The sequence below is a fragment of the Schistocerca serialis genome, chromosome 1 (assembly GCF_023864345.2).
Source record: "Schistocerca serialis cubense isolate TAMUIC-IGC-003099 chromosome 1, iqSchSeri2.2, whole genome shotgun sequence".
In the NCBI taxonomy this organism is placed as follows: domain Eukaryota; kingdom Metazoa; phylum Arthropoda; class Insecta; order Orthoptera; family Acrididae; genus Schistocerca; species Schistocerca serialis.
The window spans coordinates 783,897,949-783,917,490 of record NC_064638.1 but is presented as its reverse complement, the minus strand read 5'-3'; the positions used below and the strand labels follow the sequence as shown (position 1 = coordinate 783,917,490).

General features: G+C 36.3%; 2 protein-coding genes across 3 annotated transcripts in view; one reads left to right on the top strand and one right to left on the bottom strand.

The window, feature by feature from the left end:
* LOC126483527 (NEDD8-activating enzyme E1 regulatory subunit) overlaps positions 1-5,516 on the top strand; it is a 47,088-nt gene extending 41,572 nt beyond the window's left edge. The window contains exons 6-10 of the mRNA XM_050106627.1: positions 3,107-3,240; positions 4,648-4,850; positions 4,932-5,068; positions 5,141-5,258; positions 5,331-5,516. Of these exons, the coding sequence (XP_049962584.1) occupies positions 3,107-3,240; positions 4,648-4,850; positions 4,932-5,068; positions 5,141-5,258; positions 5,331-5,443 (705 nt within the window). The 3' untranslated portion in view covers positions 5,444-5,516. The remainder of the gene's footprint in view (positions 1-3,106; positions 3,241-4,647; positions 4,851-4,931; positions 5,069-5,140; positions 5,259-5,330) is intronic.
* The window catches only part of LOC126483603 (vesicle-associated membrane protein-associated protein B), a 47,657-nt gene that overhangs the window by 20,761 nt on the left and 7,354 nt on the right, over positions 1-19,542 (bottom strand). Inside the window, exons 3-6 of one of the 2 annotated variants that reach the window (XM_050106648.1) lie at positions 18,818-18,921; positions 7,805-7,972; positions 7,585-7,686; positions 7,294-7,498 (exon numbers count right to left, since the gene is read on the bottom strand). In XM_050106648.1, coding sequence (XP_049962605.1) covers positions 7,334-7,498; positions 7,585-7,686; positions 7,805-7,972; positions 18,818-18,921 — 539 coding nt within the window. In that variant the 3' untranslated portion in view covers positions 7,294-7,333. Of the gene's footprint in view, positions 1-5,911; positions 7,499-7,584; positions 7,687-7,804; positions 7,973-18,817; positions 18,922-19,542 lie in introns of those variants that run through there. The other variant, XM_050106640.1, reaches the window with a different exon arrangement.

Sequence of the window (19,542 nt, the reverse complement as noted above, 5' to 3'; positions counted from 1 at the left end):
CACACTCATATGGCAGGTGAAAGCACTAACAATGGAGAGAATGTAAAGCATATTTAGGGACATGGACAAGGACAAACAGTGCAGCTGTTGTCATAATGAGGAAGTGGAGCAATTTATATGACATCTGAAAGGGCAGGATCATTGAATTTTAGACCAAGGGTTGAAGCATTTCCAAAATGGCTAATTTATAAACTGTTCACATGTTGCTGTGGGCAAAGTATACCGTGCGTAGCAAAATGGCATTATCCAAAACCGGCACTGAGGCAGCTGTGGTACACCACAGGCCATATATGACATGGGCGAACGACAGCTGCAGAGATGTGTGTTGGTGAATATATGTGCAACTGCCCACCCAGATGAACCAAGGGGCTACCAACAGTGTCTCCTCAATGACCATTCAGCCAGTGTTGCTGCATATTGACCTCCGCAGCAGGCACCTAGTTTATGCCCGTGCTGACTACCATTAATCGGCCTAAAGAGGCTGGAATTGACATGCCAACACTGCAACAGCTCATCAACTGAAGTGGCTTCAGATGAATCGTGTTTTATGCTTCTTCAGGCAGATGGTTGTTGGTGTGTACTGTGTGAAATGTCTGAAAGCAAACATACTTCAACAATTGTCAGAAGGGTCCAGGCCAGAAGAGGGAGTGTTATGGCCTGAGGAATGTTTTCATGGCAACCAAGAAACCTAACACAACTGGCCACGGTGCTGGTTCCACATCCCTGTCTGTACCTCCTAGGACCTCACTGACTCTGCAAAAGGTGGTTATTTAAGCTTTTGACAGAGTGTATTGTGTGTTCCATTCAAGAGACTGTAGCTCTTCCTTATTTTTCTGAGGATTTCAGACATCTTGTACCACTTCCACTATCAGATGTGAAGTTAGACTTTCCTGTCGTTTGCCTTTACCTTTCTGAAAGCCAGACTGATCATCATCTAACAGATCCTCAGTTTCCTCTACATTCTTCTGTACGTTATTCAGGTCAACAACTTGATGCATAAACTGTCAAGCTGAGTGTGCAGTAATGCTCACTTCTCTTTGCATTTGCTGCCTGAGTATGATTTTCTTCCCAAAGTCCAATGGTATGGTTTGCATCCTCACTGATTCTGCATTCTTTTACTTGCCAGCCAACCCCCCCCCCCCCCCCCAAGCCAGTAATCCCATATATTTCTTTCCAATTTGTTTTATTATGCTCAACAGCTTTGTCATATTCTGACAAATATTAGACAGTTCCTCCTCCAACAAAGGTACTCATTGACTATTTCAATCAGCCAGTTCCCTTCCCTGTATTAAATGGTGAAATTTGCTTTGTGTTCTCACCTCTAATACTGGTGATAGCTGTGTAGTGTGGTCTCATATAGTACAGAATTGTCCGCACGAGTGAGCGTAGCTGTACACAGAAATATACTCATATGGGACTAGGACATGATGAAATAAAGCACACATTTCTCACCCTTATTTCAAATCTGTACCTTGGACTAATTGATTGTCATGTTTTAACTGACTTGTTACTTTTTCACATGAAACTCTGAATTAATTTTGGATAACAAAGGGGAGTACATCTCCATTCTGAAAAGGAACATATTTGATGGGTGGTTGAGTCACTGTTTTTTCTGCATTGTTATGGGTACCCAATTTCTAATTTCAATAAGTTAAAGAATTGAAACTGGTTGGTTGGATTACATTTTGTTGGTGCTAAAGAGTGAGTGTTGTTGCTTTTACTTTTAAATTCTCTGAAAGACACACCACTCCCTCCCATCTACCTTGATTACGTATTCCTTTTTGTTTTGTCACATATTCCTTCCTTCTCCACATGTTTGTACTTCCCATTTCATCAGTCATTTGAAGTATTTCTTCTTTGTTAAGTCATATTTTATGTTGAAATCTCTGTGTTAATCCTTTGTGGGGTATTCACTCTGTTTCAACTGACTTACTGTTGTAGTCATTATTGCAATATTTACGTCCACAAACAAATCTTATTTTTGATTCTATTTTACTTGATACGATCAGCATTATTATGGAACGCTAACAATTACCATATTTGAAAGGTTGAAGGGATCAGGGATGCAGATAGATCCTATTTACTACCACTGTACAGTGTTTGATCCTGGAGTCAGTGCATTTGTACAGATTAGTTTGTTCATCGTACCTAAAGATAAGGTGCTCAGCAGATGGCAATATTGAAAGATATGTTTCTATCCTAACCTAGTGTGGCACTTTTTCTGCCCAATAACATGAGAAATGCTGTGAAGATCAGTATCAGTCAGCTGTGGCCACCAGCAGTGTGATGATTACTGTTCAATGACATAAAACAATTAAAAAGGTGGACAAACGAAACTGTGATGGACAGTGGTAATAGACATGAATTGTATTAGTGTTAAAGCAGTAGCCATATCATTTGATGTGGAGGGTCAAAATAATTTTGAAGCTCCTTGCTCACAAGAGTATTGCATATTTTATGTAACAAAAACATTTCACTGTATTTTAAGCATACACTGACTTTGGGTGGTAGCCAATGCTAGTTCCAACAAGGCGCTCTAATTGGCAGCTATATTTGTGATGTACTGGAGAAGACTCGCCAAGAAACTAAATTCATTATTTGACTGGAATATGTATGCAATTTTTACAGCTTTCAGGAACTGTTGTAGCAGTACATACCTACACCATTGCTACTGTGACATTTATTTTACATTATTAAATAAAATACAGCTAGTTCCATGCGATCTGTATTGGCAATATTTTGTTAGTGATTAATTTTCTGCACCCTTGAATCATCTAGTACAAAGTTTAGATGTGTGGACTTTGTTAAACTTCCTAGAAAGATACCTTAACCGCCTTCCAAAAGAAACCCATTTCAGATATATTAGAAGTTTCTTTCATACTAATCAAAAACTCAAAATTATTTTCTGGAATATTTCCTTTCTGGGCACAGGTTGTCTGATTCTTGTTTTGCAGTTTTAGATAATTGTTTTTGGAGTATGTAACAAGGTTGCAACATCTGTAACCTTCTCTAATACTTGTGCAAACTACTAAATAATTTGTCACTAATTCACTGTTATTTTGCTGTACAGTAACTTGAAATAAAATGTGTTTTTTGCTTTCATTAGAGCAAACCTTTCTGGATAATGGCAAAAGCTGTCCGTGATTATATTGACAACGAGGGTCAGGGCTGCCTGCCATTGCGAGGAACATTACCAGACATGACAGCCGAAACTGAGCGTTATATTGCCTTGCAGCAAGTGTAAGTAAACAACAATTTGTCACAAATGTTGGGAGGGCAGAAGGAAAACTGACTTCAAGAGGCTAAAATCTAAGCATTCAGCTTCAGAAAGTAACCAAACATCTGGCAGGTTTTAGCATCCAGTTGTGAACAGCTTTTCACTTACATTGATTTTTTTCAGTATTACTTAGACACAGCTTAAATATTTTGTTTGCATAAGCAATAAACAACAGGTCATGTGAAGTTCTGCTGGTTAAATTTTTAGGCATTACAGGGTGCCTATGCAGAAAAGAAGGGAATATATATATATCCCGGGTAAAGCACATTTTTTCCATGTTAAATGAAATATACTTTTCCCAGCACTTTAGGAAACAAAACTCAGCAAAAACACAATGACTTTTGGAAAGGTCTTTCATGTGCAGCAAAAGGTACACTGCATATTTTCATATTACAAAAGTATAAATACAAATTCCACAAAATAGCACAGTAGCTTCTGAAGCACTGAAATAGAGATTACACTGCATGATGTGCTTCAATCATAGTGCTCATGTCACATGATCTCACCAACCAGTGACAACAGATATTCAGATCAGAGGACTTACGTAGTCAGCCAATAACATCACTTAAGTAGCACAAACACACAAAATAGAAGTTAATGGTTTAAATTAATACCCATACAGCATAGCTACACGATAAGCTAAGCATCCATATATAATATTGGTATTTTTTAGCATAAGTTACCCTTTGAGATGTATCAAACAAAAAAAGAGAAATACATTTTATGGAAAAAGAAATTTACTTTGAAAGTAACACTTCTTAAACCACCATTTGCAATATTTTACCTTGACCTGTTAGAAATTTAAGCAGTTTGTTGTTACACAGTATTGCATAGTTTTTGTCCTAAAGCCTTTGACCAATTTCACTGCAGGCATATGCAGTTAACACACTTTTGCTGTCATAAATGGTACTTTCTGCAACGTAAGTTTTATCTTAGTGTTATTCTATCATTTATTTTTTATTGGTGCAGTATTATTCTGTAGCACCGGTCTGAAGTAAATTTCTTTGTTAGAGCATCAGTTCTTAAGTCAAAATTACAAAAATTTAATTAAAACAATGAAAAAATTCTGGAATTCTAAAAATCCCAGGTTTTCCCCCAAACTTTTTGTACATCTTACCTGGATGTCCCATAAGCTTCTCCAAATTTGTCATAACCTTACCTTGCCTCTATTAAATTGCGCAGTTTGAGTGCTACAACTTTGGGCAATAGTGAAACCTAAGGGTAACTTTGAGTGATTTGAAAATATTCTCTTTTAAATAAAAACTGTGCCTATAAAGTTTTAGAATTTACTTGTTCACTTTATCTAATTAAATTTCTCTGGCTGTGTAATGTTTAAATATAACTATTTTGGTTGTCCTGTATTACTGCAGGTACCACAGCGAGGCAGCAAAAGATGCAGATGTTGTGTTCAGAAGAGTCCAGCAACTGTTACATCAGCTGAATCAACCAGCTGATACAATTACAGAGAAGGATGTTAAAACATTCTGTAAACATGCAAGTAATCTTCATCTTTTGAGAGGAACACGCATAGCTGATGAATATGATCCTAAAACAAACAATGCTCACAACATTGGTGTGCATATATTTTTACCATACAATTTTATTTAAAAAATTGTATATATATGACAATTTCTAAATATTGTGTGTTTTCCAGCTATGAATCTTGAAAATCCAGAGTCTCCCCTGGTATATTACCTAATGTTAAGGGGAGTAGATCGTTTCTTTGCAGAATACAATGCTTATCCAGGTGAATTTGATGATCAAGTTGAACCTGACATTGTTAAACTTAAGGTATGTACTTGTATTTGGTGTGGTTAATTATAATTTATTTACTTGAATATTAACTCAAAATTTTATTGACAGGCTTGTATATCAAAATTATTGAGTGAGTGGGGTTGTGGACCATTAGCCAAAGATGACTACGTGCATGAGATTTCTAGATATGGTGGAGCAGAACTACACTCAGTGTCTGCTTTTATGGGTTGGTAAACAGCTTCTTGTGATATTTGTGTTTGCTTATTTTTGTGAGTAATTTTTACATTTTTTTTTTCAGGTGGGTGCATAGCACATGAGACCATTAAATTTATCACGGGTCAGTACAAACCAGTCAACAACACATTTATATACGATGCAATCACTTGTAGTTCAGCAACATTTTCTTTGTAATAAGTCTAATTTATTATGGGAAAAGCCAAGAAATTAAATGTACAGAATTTTTATAAATATAAAAAATATTGAACATGAGCAAATTTTATTTTATGGACGAAATGTGTATAGCTGAACAATGTGGCCAAAATCTTGGGATTTGTGTTGTTTGATTTCATGTTTGACATAGGAATAGCAACAAGTAAAATGCTGATTGTTCTTACACAAAACAATGCAGCAAAATTTCTTTAGATATTTCTGGGAATTGGAACAGAATTAACATATCAACACATGATGCTGTCCTTACCGATCTTGCTCATATTCACAAATTTAAGGCACAAAAGAGCAATGAATACAATTTCTGTGCATAGAACTCATTTTACTGTGACAGACTGCCTTTAAACTTTTTTTTTCCACTTCAGGTTACATAATGAACCCACTACCTTTGCTGGATCTATCTTAGGATCATTGCAGGAAAATAATGATAGGTTATCCTAATTTAATATTTATTTAATTAATACAATTCGGTCTACAACTATAAGTTATTCCTGTCATTAAATTATTAAAAACAAACAAGCATACAATCAATCTGTACAAATAAAACAGGAAGTGAAGTTCAGGCGTAGAGAGCAAAGGCTGTGATAACAGTCCGTTCATCATAACAGCACCATGGTCTTCACTGGAGAAACTGTGGTATACATTTAAAGAAACCACAGATCTGACCACTTTAAGCACAATTAAAAATAATTTGCAACAACCTCCTAAGAGCCATTTTGATAGTGATTTTACAGAGAACTGTTTTTCCAACAGTACATGCTGAATCTCTTGACGGAACAACTATTTCCTTATGTATTAAGGCAATGCATAAAGAAGTGTCTCAGCATTTTACTACTCATAAAAGTCAAAGGAACTACCACAATGAGTTAACGTCAGTTCAATCAGGACTCAAAAGATCAGGTATATACACACACGCACACCCCTTCCCCTCACACCCTTCACTCAGGTAGACCGAAAAGTGGAATTCATAAAATTCCTGAAAAACTTTGTCATATTAATAATAACAATGCCATAAATGCACCTGTATGCACCTATATGACTCGTTTCGGCTAGTGGATATTCAGCGTATTTAAGTATGATAAGACCATTAAAAGCTACATATATGTATAGAAGACCAATCAATCAATCACCAACGTAACTCTTTCCAGCAAAATTACAAGGACGCAAATTAATTCATGCACAATACAAAAGTTAATAAAATCAAGAAGTTTTAAAGTTTCTGGGAAACCGTCAATATATATGGGGACTTTACCAAAAATCCATCATAAAAAAATGCTGATAATTCGCTGGGTGATGCAATTTCTTCAGCAACATAAATGTAACAGTTACCAACTATAGCATTCCAAGTTGTCAAATAGCTTCAGGTAATTATCCAGCTAAATGAGTCTACCACAACTCACACAGCCAAACTGTTTTAACAAGATACCTAAAATCAAAAGGTGCAGCTTTCTTCATTTATTTCTTCTAATTTGGCTTTGAACAGTGCTACAACTCAATTGATTTCAATCTAAATTATCCATATACAACATGTTATGTACAATCATTGGTAAGCCATTCAATGTGAGTCGCCTACTCAAGTTAGCGCAGGAAATTGCACACCACCAAAATGTGGCACCATAGAATAAAAACAAATTTTCCTTAAACCCTTCTTCCTCTCTCCAATAATCACATAAGTTGGGACACAAAGAAACTGACATGAGAAAATGGCTTTAAATAAGTTTTTACAATCGAATGTGGCACACACAAAAGACAATTTCTGATTCTGAACTGGAGAGAAAGAGGGTAAGGAAGCTGCAAACAACAGGCTGACTCACAGTACTGCAGTTGGTAGGTGCTGCCATTTTGTTCAGTCCTTCAAAGCAAAAACTTCCCCAGAATTATTCCCATAAGTCCCATGGCAATAGCAGCTGCTAAATACATAAAAGGAAGTGGTGCAGGTGCCATTGCAGTAGTAGAGGAGGCCATCTGTGGTGAAAGATCAACATTAGAAATTGCACGACGAAGTCTCAAGATTTCCTCCTGAAAGAAAGAGAAAAAAAACATGAGGCATGAAACATTTATTAATGTTAACCTTCACTAATATGTTAATACAACAACCACATTACCTTCAGTTGGAGGTTTTCTTGTCTTAAGTTACTTTCTTCTTCCCTCAAACGTTTCACTTCAGCTGCCGCTTTCATAAGTTCTCCATCTACAGCAGCATTAGGCTAAAAAAAAAAAAAAAAAGGCAAGATTATACAATGTCTATTGTGACAATTGAATGCGTGCGCACACAGGTGGTTTTTTTTTTTTTTTTTTTTTTTTTTTTTTTTTTTTTTTTTTTACCTTAGGAGAAGATTTTGCTCCGTCACCAATCCTCTTTGATTTCTCTTCATGGATGGCTGGTGACGCATCGACGTTATTCTCTCTTGAAGCTGTTGCTGGATCTACAGGTATCTCAAATACACACTTCAGCTTCGAATCCATAAGCGAATCTGGGTTGGCATCTTTCCACTGCAAAAGTATAAGAATAGATTTCAAAACATAATTACTTTAGCACTATCAATTACTCAAATTATTTGTTGAAAGTCAGGCAGATTCCAGTGGAATAATGAATTTTAAAATATCCTATAGATAATCCCAAAAATTGAGCTGGGAGGCACAACTCGTTAGTTTTAGAGTGAATGGGGAAATTTTTCAGATTTCACAACAAATGGCTCTGGGTACACTTCTACAAACTGAATTGATAAATCTCTCTGGAAGAGCAGGATGCAACGTCAGTTTATGAAGGATTTTTTTCTAATTGGGCAGGGCTAGACATGCTGCTCCTCACTGGGTATATTCTTTGACAGTTTGTTAACAGTTCAAACGACTTTTACCCGTCATTTACATCACTAAGATGACAAGACATGGCATAGTGATATACAGATGGCAGTAGTGCGCGTACATGAGGTATGCAAGGGGAGTGCATTGATGGAGCTGTCATTTGCACTCAGGTGAGTCATGCAAAAAGTTTTCCAACATGGTTATGGCCACACAATGGGAGACAACAGACTTTGAATGCAGAATGGAGCTACACACATGGGATCCACAATGTCAAGAGAGTGCCAAGAACAACAAATTTTGAGCACTATGGACAAAGTGGCGGCCAACAGCCTTCACTTAGTGATCAAGAGCAGAATTGTTTGACTAATTTGTCAGTGCTAACAGACAAGCATCACTGTGTGAAATAACCACAGAAATCAATGTGAGGCGTACAACAAACATATCCATTAAGACAGTGTGGGAGAATTTGGTGTTAATGGGCTATGGCAGCAGGCAACTGACCCAAGTGCCCTTGCTGACAGCATCCGCAATGCCTCTTGTGGGCTCGTGACCATATCAGTTGGACCACAGATGACTGGCAAACCAAAGTGTTGTCAGAAGACTCCCAATTTCCGTTCTTATGGGTTTAGAGTGCGACACAGACTCCATGAAGCCATGGACCCAAGTTCTCAATGTGTGTGCAAGCTGATGGTGGCTCCATAATGGTGTGAAGCTGTGTATGCATGGAATGGAACAAGTCCACTGGTCCAACTGAACCACACATTGACTGGAAAGGGTTATCTTTGGATATTATGAGACCATTTGCAGCAATTCATGGGCTTCATATTCTCACACAATGACAGAATTTTTATGGAAGACAATGTGGCTCGTCACCAGGCCACAACTGTTCGTGACTGATTTGAAGAACATTCTGGACAATTCGAGCAAATAATTTGGCCATGCAGATCATCCGACACTAACGCCGTCAACCATTTATGGGACGTAATTAAGAGATCAGTTCGCATGCAAAATCCTGTACCCAGAACACTTTCAGAATTAAGGATGCCTATAGAGGCAGCATGGCTCAATACTTTGGCTGGGGACTTCCGATGATTCATTGAGAACATGCCACATTGAGTTGCTGCACTATGCCAGACAAAACGAACTTCACCATATTAGGAGGTATCCCATGACCTGTCACCTCAATATATACAACACTTCAAAACTGATACTACATGTAATGCCTACTCAAAGACTTTCGTTGTGAGTATGATAGTATTTATTTCAATCTGGCATGGTTAGGAGTGAATTTCCTATTGCCACTGAAACTCGTGGCTTCAGTGATACATATTAAGCAAAAATAGCAGTAATACTTTCTACACCACTGAATAACTTTCTTTTCAACCTGCTTCAATAAACTTTGCAGTGATATTCCTCTATATTTTACCTGTTCCAACAATAAACTTAGGAAACGAGCCAAAGATGAAGTGACCACTCTACCTCCTGGATGCACAACTTTTAGTACAGTTTTTATTGACACACACAAACAAAAAGACTGCACCCCTAAGCTTGAGAGCTTAAGTTCCTTCCTAAGAACAGAAATGAGTGCTTTGTGGTGTTTTAGAGAGTGGGAAGGTGAGGACGCAAGACAAGACAATGACGTTTCCTACTTTGTACTCCGAAGAAGGAACTTTTTGGGTTACAAAAACTACGAGTAATGTCTATTTTGTGCCCACTGGCTGTACTGAAAGGCATCATCTTAATTTTGCTAACTGCATTAGGTACATGGTTTCTGACAGACTTTCTATGATCAATTCAGTCAGCAGCCGACATCTGTTGCATCTGTCAGTAACTTCCACCTACAGTATTTTTTTTACACATCTGTCTCCTCACAAAACTGCTTTTAACAGATTCCCACATTATTCAACCTTCAATCCTGATGATTGTTAACTGTATTAACAAATATGTAAGCTTTTGTCAAAAATGACAAAATTCGGAATGTTTAGCCCATTTGGACCATCAACAACTAATACTGCATATGAGGAGCTAAAAATTTGTATAAATCTATTTGGGAAGTGTCTCAACACAAACAAATTTCAACAAAGTTGTAGATGCTCAGGTAGGGAGGCTACACCAGTGGGCATGGAATTAGCCAGAAGTTATATGCCATACTTAGTATTTTTGACACTGCAGTGGAATTTGAGAGATGGTGTCAAAAATATCTGACCTAGCTATTGACCACAGTTTCAAAAGATCAAATGCAGTGTCCATAGAAACGCAAAATAAAACTTTATGGGGATAGGATGTAAAAAATTTAGAAAAATTCAATTTTTCAAACATATGCCTATTTTGTGTAGCACCCATCTTGCTGAATAGTTTGATGTATAAAACATATATATTTGAGAGAGTATAAGGCACATTACTTGGCCTTAAGTGTACCACACCCCTTTGCCTTAAGTGTACCACACCCCTTTGCACAGCATTCTTCTGTCATACGTATGTGTATTTCGCTCTGTAGAATTTGAATTATTTATGTTTGAGCCTGAGATCGTCATACGTGAAACAAAGGACTATTTATAAACTTCCCCTGCTGCTATCAAAGTGCATCGACCGAGAAGGCTGAGACAATATTTGTCAGGAAAAAAATTATCTGCTGGGAAGGGAATAAATGGGAGATAAGCTACAGATATGTTATGGCTTCACAGTAAGAAGCAACACAGGGGATTTGAAAAATATGAAGCAAGCAAGGAAGTGAATCATGGTGTGGGTACCAAAAGTCAATTGCTGGTGGTGAAGAACATCACAGGAATTCTCTACCAACTGCTGTAATGGAAGCCATCAAACCTGTAATCAGGGTCCTTGCAAATGAAAACTTATTGAAGAAATGTCTTCATCCCAAAACCCAAATGAAAGTTTTAACCAATACACCTGGGAAAGACTACCAAGTATCATTCTTGTGAGAAGATATGCACTTGCTATTTGTGTTTTTGGTGTAGTTTCATGTTTTAATGATGGTGTACAAAGTAGGACTTTGGAATTAAGCCTGGAGTGAACTGCATCAAAGCTTTGTATGCAATAGAGAGCATGTAGTGAAAGTAGGTAAATAATTTTTGGAGATGATAAAAATCAAGAAGAGTGCATCATAAGAATGTGAAAAGGAAGAAAATTGACTTAGAAAGTGAAAAAGAACCTGCTTATGGTGCTGGACAGTTCTAAAAGAATGCCAAATACAGGCAGAAACTTCAACGGCCATTTTCCACACAACATGATTTCTGTACTTAGGTACATGTGACATCCAAAATAAATATCAGAATATTACTTTCACACACTGTATGCTTATCAAACACACTCTCTCCTTAATGTAAAACTATACATTTTTCCAAATCTATTAGAAACTGTGGTAAAAAAAATTGAGATAATTAACAATAAAATTTGAGTTGTTTTTAACATGAAGTTTAAAATTAACACCTCATTCATTTTTTCATAAATTAAATAAATTCTAGAGTTGCATATACCTGTAAGTACAGTTTGTATGCTGTGCAAAATGCATCGAAATATCTCTCTTACTTATAAGAAAAGTGTACCCACAGCAACAAATGCAGCCAATAGTAAGTGAAAAATTGATGAAACTTCACACATAAGAAATTTTATTTTGTTAGGTTTTTGAACTTCCACTGGTACGAGTGTGAATCCGGAATCCTTCCTACTCATGCTGACAAAGTTTTATGAATTTTCTTGTAGAAGTATAGACAGTGGAAATTGAAATGTCCTGTGGTGCCTCTCCTGCTCCAAGTCGAACCATTTGACATCCTAACCCCCTTATGCCGAGTTATGTGACTAAACTAATCTATTTTGTATTATTTGTTCAGAACCCCATTCAAGATTTTCAAAGGAAAAAAGAGTAAACTACTGTGTGTCCCATTGTCAATTTTGTGCAGTGTGGACTTACTGACACAAAAAGAAATAATTCCACAGAAAATCTTACTTCAGAGATGATCCTCAGGAAAAAGAATTCAAGAATTTCAGAAATCTTGTGCTATCATTTTCAATGAACTGTTTAAAAAAGTTCCACTCAGTCTTTACAACAAGGTCTGATCAATATTTTAAGAGATTATTTCATTATTGTTGAGAAGGCCAAAATTGAATCGCTCCGAGCTTATTATGAAGAAAGTTGCTGGAATACAGAAAATCAGCATTTCTTAAAATGTGTCTGAACTACATTCAAATGAAAATGGTGGTGTGGCACTTGCAATTTATTGCCGAAATATGGAACCAACCGAACCCACAGAACCTGTGGTCTTGGCACAATTACATGGCCAGCAAGTTGCATTCATGTATGACAATAGCTAGTGCATTGGGTATGTTTGCAAACCTTATTTAAAGAATACAATACATTGAAACTTCATGCACGCTGGTAAACTGGGACTGTTTCAGTGGCCAGTTCAAAAAGATACATACAAGGTCTCCACTGAGTACAATATCAAAAATCTGGTGTGCATTTTACAGTATCAATGTTTCAGCAGTTCATTTTCCCAGACAGCCATTACAAAAATTGACAAAAACTTTAACAATACTGCACAAGTGATTTTTGTCTCATCACTTCCCATGAATGACATTATTTCAGCGTGATAACTATAAAGGAACCCAGACATGAGAATTGGGTACCTCTACTAACAAGGAAAGGTTCCCAGTGGTGGGATCAACTTTTTGAAACCATATGTACAACTTTTTGAAATCATCTGTAATGCAATGTAGGTTAAGGTCCCATGTATAACACCCTGTGACAATTTACCCTGTTTGCGAGTAAAAAAAAATTAAAAAAAAAATTAATTCACATGATGGTCTAATGCTTTTTTTCTTTTTTAAAAAAAATGTTGCATGGACTGCTTGCATAGCGTAATGGCTATAATGTAAGTCTCATATACAAGAGGATGTGGGTTTGAATCTCATCAGGCACTTCAAAATTTTCTATTTTTAAATCTTTATTGAAATTACTTCGATAATTATTTTTATTCAATTAATTGGTTTAAATTTAATTTCTTTTATTTTTATTCCTCCGTCACATCATTGTACCACTATATTAACTTTTTCAATTTTCTCTCATTTTTTTATTCCTACAAATCTGTTCTACTTGGAATCTTTGTGCATGTGATTAACAATTTCAATGTATTAACATTGATTTAATTTTGTCCAATTCATCATTCTAATTTTTGACCACACTATCGCATTCATTATTTTTATTCCTTATTTTACTTTAATTTCAGTTTACTTGCAATCATTTCTTTCATTTAAATCTTCATCTGCATTACTTTAACCATAGTTCAATAAGAATTTAGGTTTTGTAATTCAATGTTTGTGTGACGATTGCCATCCAAAAAAATTTACATCTTCAGAAGGAAATTACATTTTTTACACCATGGACACATAAATAGATCATTTCATTTTTCACTTTTTTTAACTGATAGACTGGTATTATCAAATGTTTAAATATTATGATAGATAAATAAAAATAATTATTTAATTAAATTTACAAATGTACAAAAAGATTCAGTGGAAAAAGAATTATAGGAAGAAAAATTAGAACAATTTAAAAAGTTAATACATTGATTAAAATTATGTGACTAAGGAATAGAAATTAAAAAGTTACAGTTAAGCAAAGTAATTAAACAAAAATAATAATTAAAATCATTTCAATAAAGATTTAAAAATAAAAAATTCGCAGCACCTGATGAGATTAGAACCACTTCCTCTTCCATGTCTCCCTTGTACTATAACCATCAAGCTAAGCAAACAATCCATGAGAAGTTTCTTTTTAAACCTGTAGACCATCGTGTGAAATTCCAAAACTTTTTTCGGTTATTATTCACAAACGAGGGTCCACCATAGTAAATAATTCCGAGGCATGATGCATGGGACCTTAACCTACAATAACATATAGATGGTTTCAAAAAGTTGATTCCACAGCTGAGAACCTCTCCTTTGAAGTATAAGCGTACTTAGGACGCTCTATATAGCGGCCCACAAGCAGCCTTGGGAGGCCGAAACAGGTCTCTCACTTGTGGCTGGACCTGTCTGGTTATCAGGTGTGGCCCCTCTGATGTGGATTCCAGTTTTTTATTAACCATTAATGGCAAAAACCAATGTGGACCAACACAGGATTTTATTTCATTGTGTTATTTTTTTATGATTCACACAGCGGTGCGGGTCTCCTGCATCGTTCCCCTACGCTCTGTCAAGGAGTATGGGACTTCATCATCATCATCATCATCATCATCATCATCATCATCATCATCTGAAATACTGATTTGCACAAAGAACTGGGGTTACTTTGAGCCTTTCACAGGAAAAAAAGCAATGTTGCTTATGTACATGGGTTTAAAAGTTACTTATTTAACAGTAAATTTTTTTTTCCAGCAATTTCCCCGCAATCTATCACAAAAATACTGCGACCAAAAGTGATAAAACCAGCAGGTTCTATAAACAAGCTATTAGACTATCAGGTTACCAAGGAGAGTTACCTAAACCATGTTAATGAGCCACGCAAATTTGGGAGAAAGTCTGTCATGACAAAATTTAGTGAAAACTGAGTACCTCTTTGAACAAAAATAGTGATCAACAGTTACAGAATGTTTATAATGGAAATTGGTCGACAATCTCGCCAAGATTCGCAACTTTACCACAATTATTCACTAAATTACACCACTTCAAACATGGCCAATCTTTTTGAATTGTTGGTCCATCATCATCTCATCTTTGCCTCAGGAAGCTCCCATACACTAAGTATTATACTATGTAGTCTAGAAATTGTGTATCTTTCTTTGGGTGTTTAATAAACTTGCACAAAACAGAACAAAATCTGGGTAAGTCAAGTGGGGACCTCTGAATCACTTAGAATCTCAAGAATTCAAGAAAAAAAATTAACTAAAGCACAGAAGCAAAATGATCTAGTTCATTATATTTCTCCTGTAAATCGTGAATTAAACTTCCAAGAAAACCATTTTAAATTTCTACTCTTATGCAACTGCAAAATGAAGCAAAAATTTTTGTTGTACCTATTCATTTTAACGACTAAAAAACTATTTTCTATACCTTGCTATATGTGTAACTGAGTCTATTAAACAGTTATGACTAAAGCAGATGGTACTAAAATATTTTCTCAAAATTTTATGAAGCACACTTTCTCACGTTTTCATTCCACCTATTACAAAATAGTTAGGAAAGTCCAGAGCAGCACAATTTGGGTTTCTGTTTTCTTATCAAAACATATACTGTTGTCAACATTTTTATTTGAGTAATTTATCTTGCACATGACATCTCAGAAAATAACACCTATTGTGTGGTTCACATTTTTTTTTATCACATTTAGTGATTCAAATGAGACACTTGCTAAATAATATATAGTTGGGTACAGAGTTTCTACGTAACAGGGTACTCAAAATTTTCCTGGCGTAAAAATAAAATTTAACTTGACAATGAGAATTATTGCCCGATATATACTGTGCTTTCCTGGTAAGGCTTGTACATAAGTAAAATTTCACAAAATATGTGACTGGCAGTATCTCTGATTAAATTCATGTGGGCTTCCTCAACCATAGTCAACATAAAAAATAAGCACTGCAATATTTCAACCAACTTGCAGTAGCCCGAATTGCTGGTTCTTGCAGATGGGGCTCTTAGCATTAGACATCTAATTGTAATAGTCTTGTGAATCAAATCACACAACTGTCAGTGTCAAGGGCAAGGGCTATGAATGACTACTGCCACATTTACACAGGCAAATGATTGCTTATTAACATCAGCAGTCAGCAACCAATGACATTTCAACATCAAGGAATTCTGTATTTCCTCAAGTCTTAAGTTCACTGGCTTAAATGATCCAAGTAGTGATGTAGATCAAATTATTTATCCTGCTGTGTTTCAGCATGCTTCTCTGTACTAACATTTTAATAAGGCGGCAAAGTCCTATTAAGGCACTTCCATCTACAATGCTATTCCTGGTATAACACTTCTGACTCCAGTCCCACAAAAGCTTCCATTAGAGCTCATGTAAAGCATTTCCATTTACTACACTTTTCTCCTGCGTAAAACATGCTGTCCCTCTGCAACTACACCTATATTCAGCAAACCACCCTATGATATGTGGAGAAGGATACTTTGTATACCTCTTTTTCCTCCTCTTGCAAATAATGTATGGGAAGAATGACTGTTGGTAAGCCTCCGTGAGAGGTCCGATTTCAATAACCTTGCCTTCCAGGTCTTTCCATGACTACTTGTAGATGGAAGTAGTGTAAGGTTTGACTCTTCTATGAAGGTACACACCCCGACCGGACAACAAACCACATCATGATGCACACTCTCCCTCTTGTAGCACCAGCCACTAGAGCTTGGTAAACATTTCTGTGATGCTTTTATACTTATTATACGAACCTCTGCTGAAATATACAAGGGTTGAAAAGCTTCTCCTCCTAAGTATCAATCTTACCATAACTTAAAATGTCACATGACATGACCAAATCTGAAATCCATATCACACAACAGACCTATTAAGAAAAAAGTGAGTTTTGCCACTAGTAATATTGTAGGGTATGTAATTGAGAAGACTACACAATAACTTTTGCTAATGATGTGCAAGGTAAGTGAGCCATTTCTCAGCACACTACTGCCACAGGTACCTTAAAACACACAGTTTTGAAGATTCTTTCATTTTATTTTCAGCTCAAAAATAGCAAAAAATAGCCTACATGGTGAAATAAACTAGAAACTGTGAAATCGGTGACAACTGTCTGAGTAAAACCTCACTGATTTTTGTTTCCCACCTGCAGCCAATAGCTGCATAGCATAGTGATTCGACACTAATGGAGTGGCTTCTAGTATATAGAGTGATAAAAAGCAAGCTTATTTGGTAGCTTGCTCCAAAGTACAGCTGATGTGTTTGGTATATAGAAAATGAAGTGACCGCAGCATCCACTTACGTTTAATTTATACAGTTATACCTCATACAGCCCTCACTACCATGCATTAAGTTTACTTACAGTAGTTCTGCCAGGAGCCTGTCGACAGAATCTGGAACGTATTGTGCCTCTACTGAAGGCAGCCAACGTAGGCTACTCAATTTACTATGAGCAGCACCACAATTAACAGGCCATGTTCAGTGAACAGTTGTGTGATCGCTTGTTCGTCATTGTTGCAGTCCTCAATGGTGTTAAATGCACTGTGATGGCAGACAGATTGTTATAAATTTAACAGACTGTTGGGGCAGAGAAACACTGAAATCACAGTAGGCTTAACTTTATTTCATATTAATTGGTATAAATAAGTACTACAAGTGAAGGAAAACTTGTGTGTGTGTATATATGTGCCTTGATGGAACTAGCTGTGTTTACACTACAGCAAGCGAGGAGTTAGAAGTGGTGCACACGGTGGCAATACTGCAGAATGCTCAACTTCAACCACTCTACATCTACATCCTCATTTACAACCTGCACACCACTGTGAGGCTATTAGAGTTTCTTCCTGTTCCATTCAGGTATGGAGTGTGCAAAGAAGGATTGTTTGAAAGTCTCTGTGCGTGCAGTAATTATTCTAATCTTAACCTAACAATCTCTGTTTGAGTAGTAGTATATCCCTAAAGTAATACTTATAATATCTCTTCTGTTAGTCCTATCTGGTAGGAGTCACACACACTTGAGCAATGTTCCAGGATGGATCACTAGAGGTCACTGCACTCATGTCACCAGTGTGTGCTGCACTGCTGTTAGTTACAAAAGGAAAACAAACTCCCACATGTTGGATACTGAAGCTTTTCACTGTACTTCACAGTTTTCGGTTTAATTAACCATGTTCATCAATTTTTGCTTTTTCCTTGTTTGACATTTAATTTGTGATCTTAGCACGTCCGAAAACAGCTCTATTACCTTGTACCCAGACACAAATTTCAATTTTTTGACATTTTTACTTGCTGTTACACATCTGTGATTGTTTACGAACTAATGAAATTCAATATCAGAAATTATTAAATAAAACATGGTATTGTACAGTTCATTTTCTCACTTATACAGATTTTACACAATGTATTGGAGAGCATTATTGGGGGCTTTAACATTTTACTTGATTCTTCATTTTCTTCAATTTTGCATTTTTCTAAGTCTGGACCACATGAAAACGTAAAATAGGAGTTTCAGTGTATTTTAAATCCCTATATATGCACGCATATTAACATTACACCTTACACAAGTAGCCGCTGTGGACTCAAAAATTTCCAACCATTTGTGTTGCCACTCAATGTGCACTTAACCCACAGACTATTGAAAATGCTGCTTAATGAGATTTTATTGTACAACAAAACCAAAGTCAGCCTTATGTCGCAGCCTTTTATGGCTGCATGATAATGTCTTAAAATTACATTTGTTCTTTGGATTGTTAGTATGACAGATTACCATTTCCTCTTTGGGGAGAAAAAAAAAATTGCATACCAACTTGATCATCCATATGACCTCTGCTCTACTACAGAGTAGTATCAATGTTTTAAAATTTACAAGTTATTTCTGTACATACCACTGAATCCAAATTGAATTCTTCCTCTGGAGCAATCAGTGTCTGTACCATGAACTTGTGTTTATTCTTCTCATTCGGATCAAATTCAAAAGGCTGTAGAGTCACTGGAAACAATGAAAATTCTTCTTTTAACATGCACATACCACACCATTTTTCACAAAGAGAAGCTTTTCATAAGAATCGTGACTGCCAAATGCTCCTGGCACTTCACCACTATACTACAGATACTATGGGAAGGGAGATAGAAAGCTTTTTTTAAGATAGGGGAAAGGGTGCAAGAAAAAGCAAGTGGGGAGGGGGGGGGGGGGGGGGGGAGAGAGAGAGAGAGAGAGAGAGAGAGAGAGAGAGAGAGAGAGAGAGAGATATGGGGACTTAAATGGTTTGCTTTAATTTATACATACTTTACAGTATAAAGATACATGGGGAAAACGAAAACAGGAAGCTGAACAAGTATTGGTGTGTCTGCTACCACAGTTCACAGATTCCTGTTTTGGTATCTAATTTCTTGATAAACGAACATGTCTAGTTACCTGAAACTTGGAGATGGTTGCTTCTAATGTCTAACTGAAATGCTTTGTAGACATTGGGACATCTTTTGTTATTTTGCACAATATCCTTTCTGATTTGAAAAGATATGGCTAGTTCAATTTCGCTTCGGAGTTGCTTAAATGAGTGTGAACAATATTACGAAAAGGATACATTTCTGCTCACCATAAAGATGACAC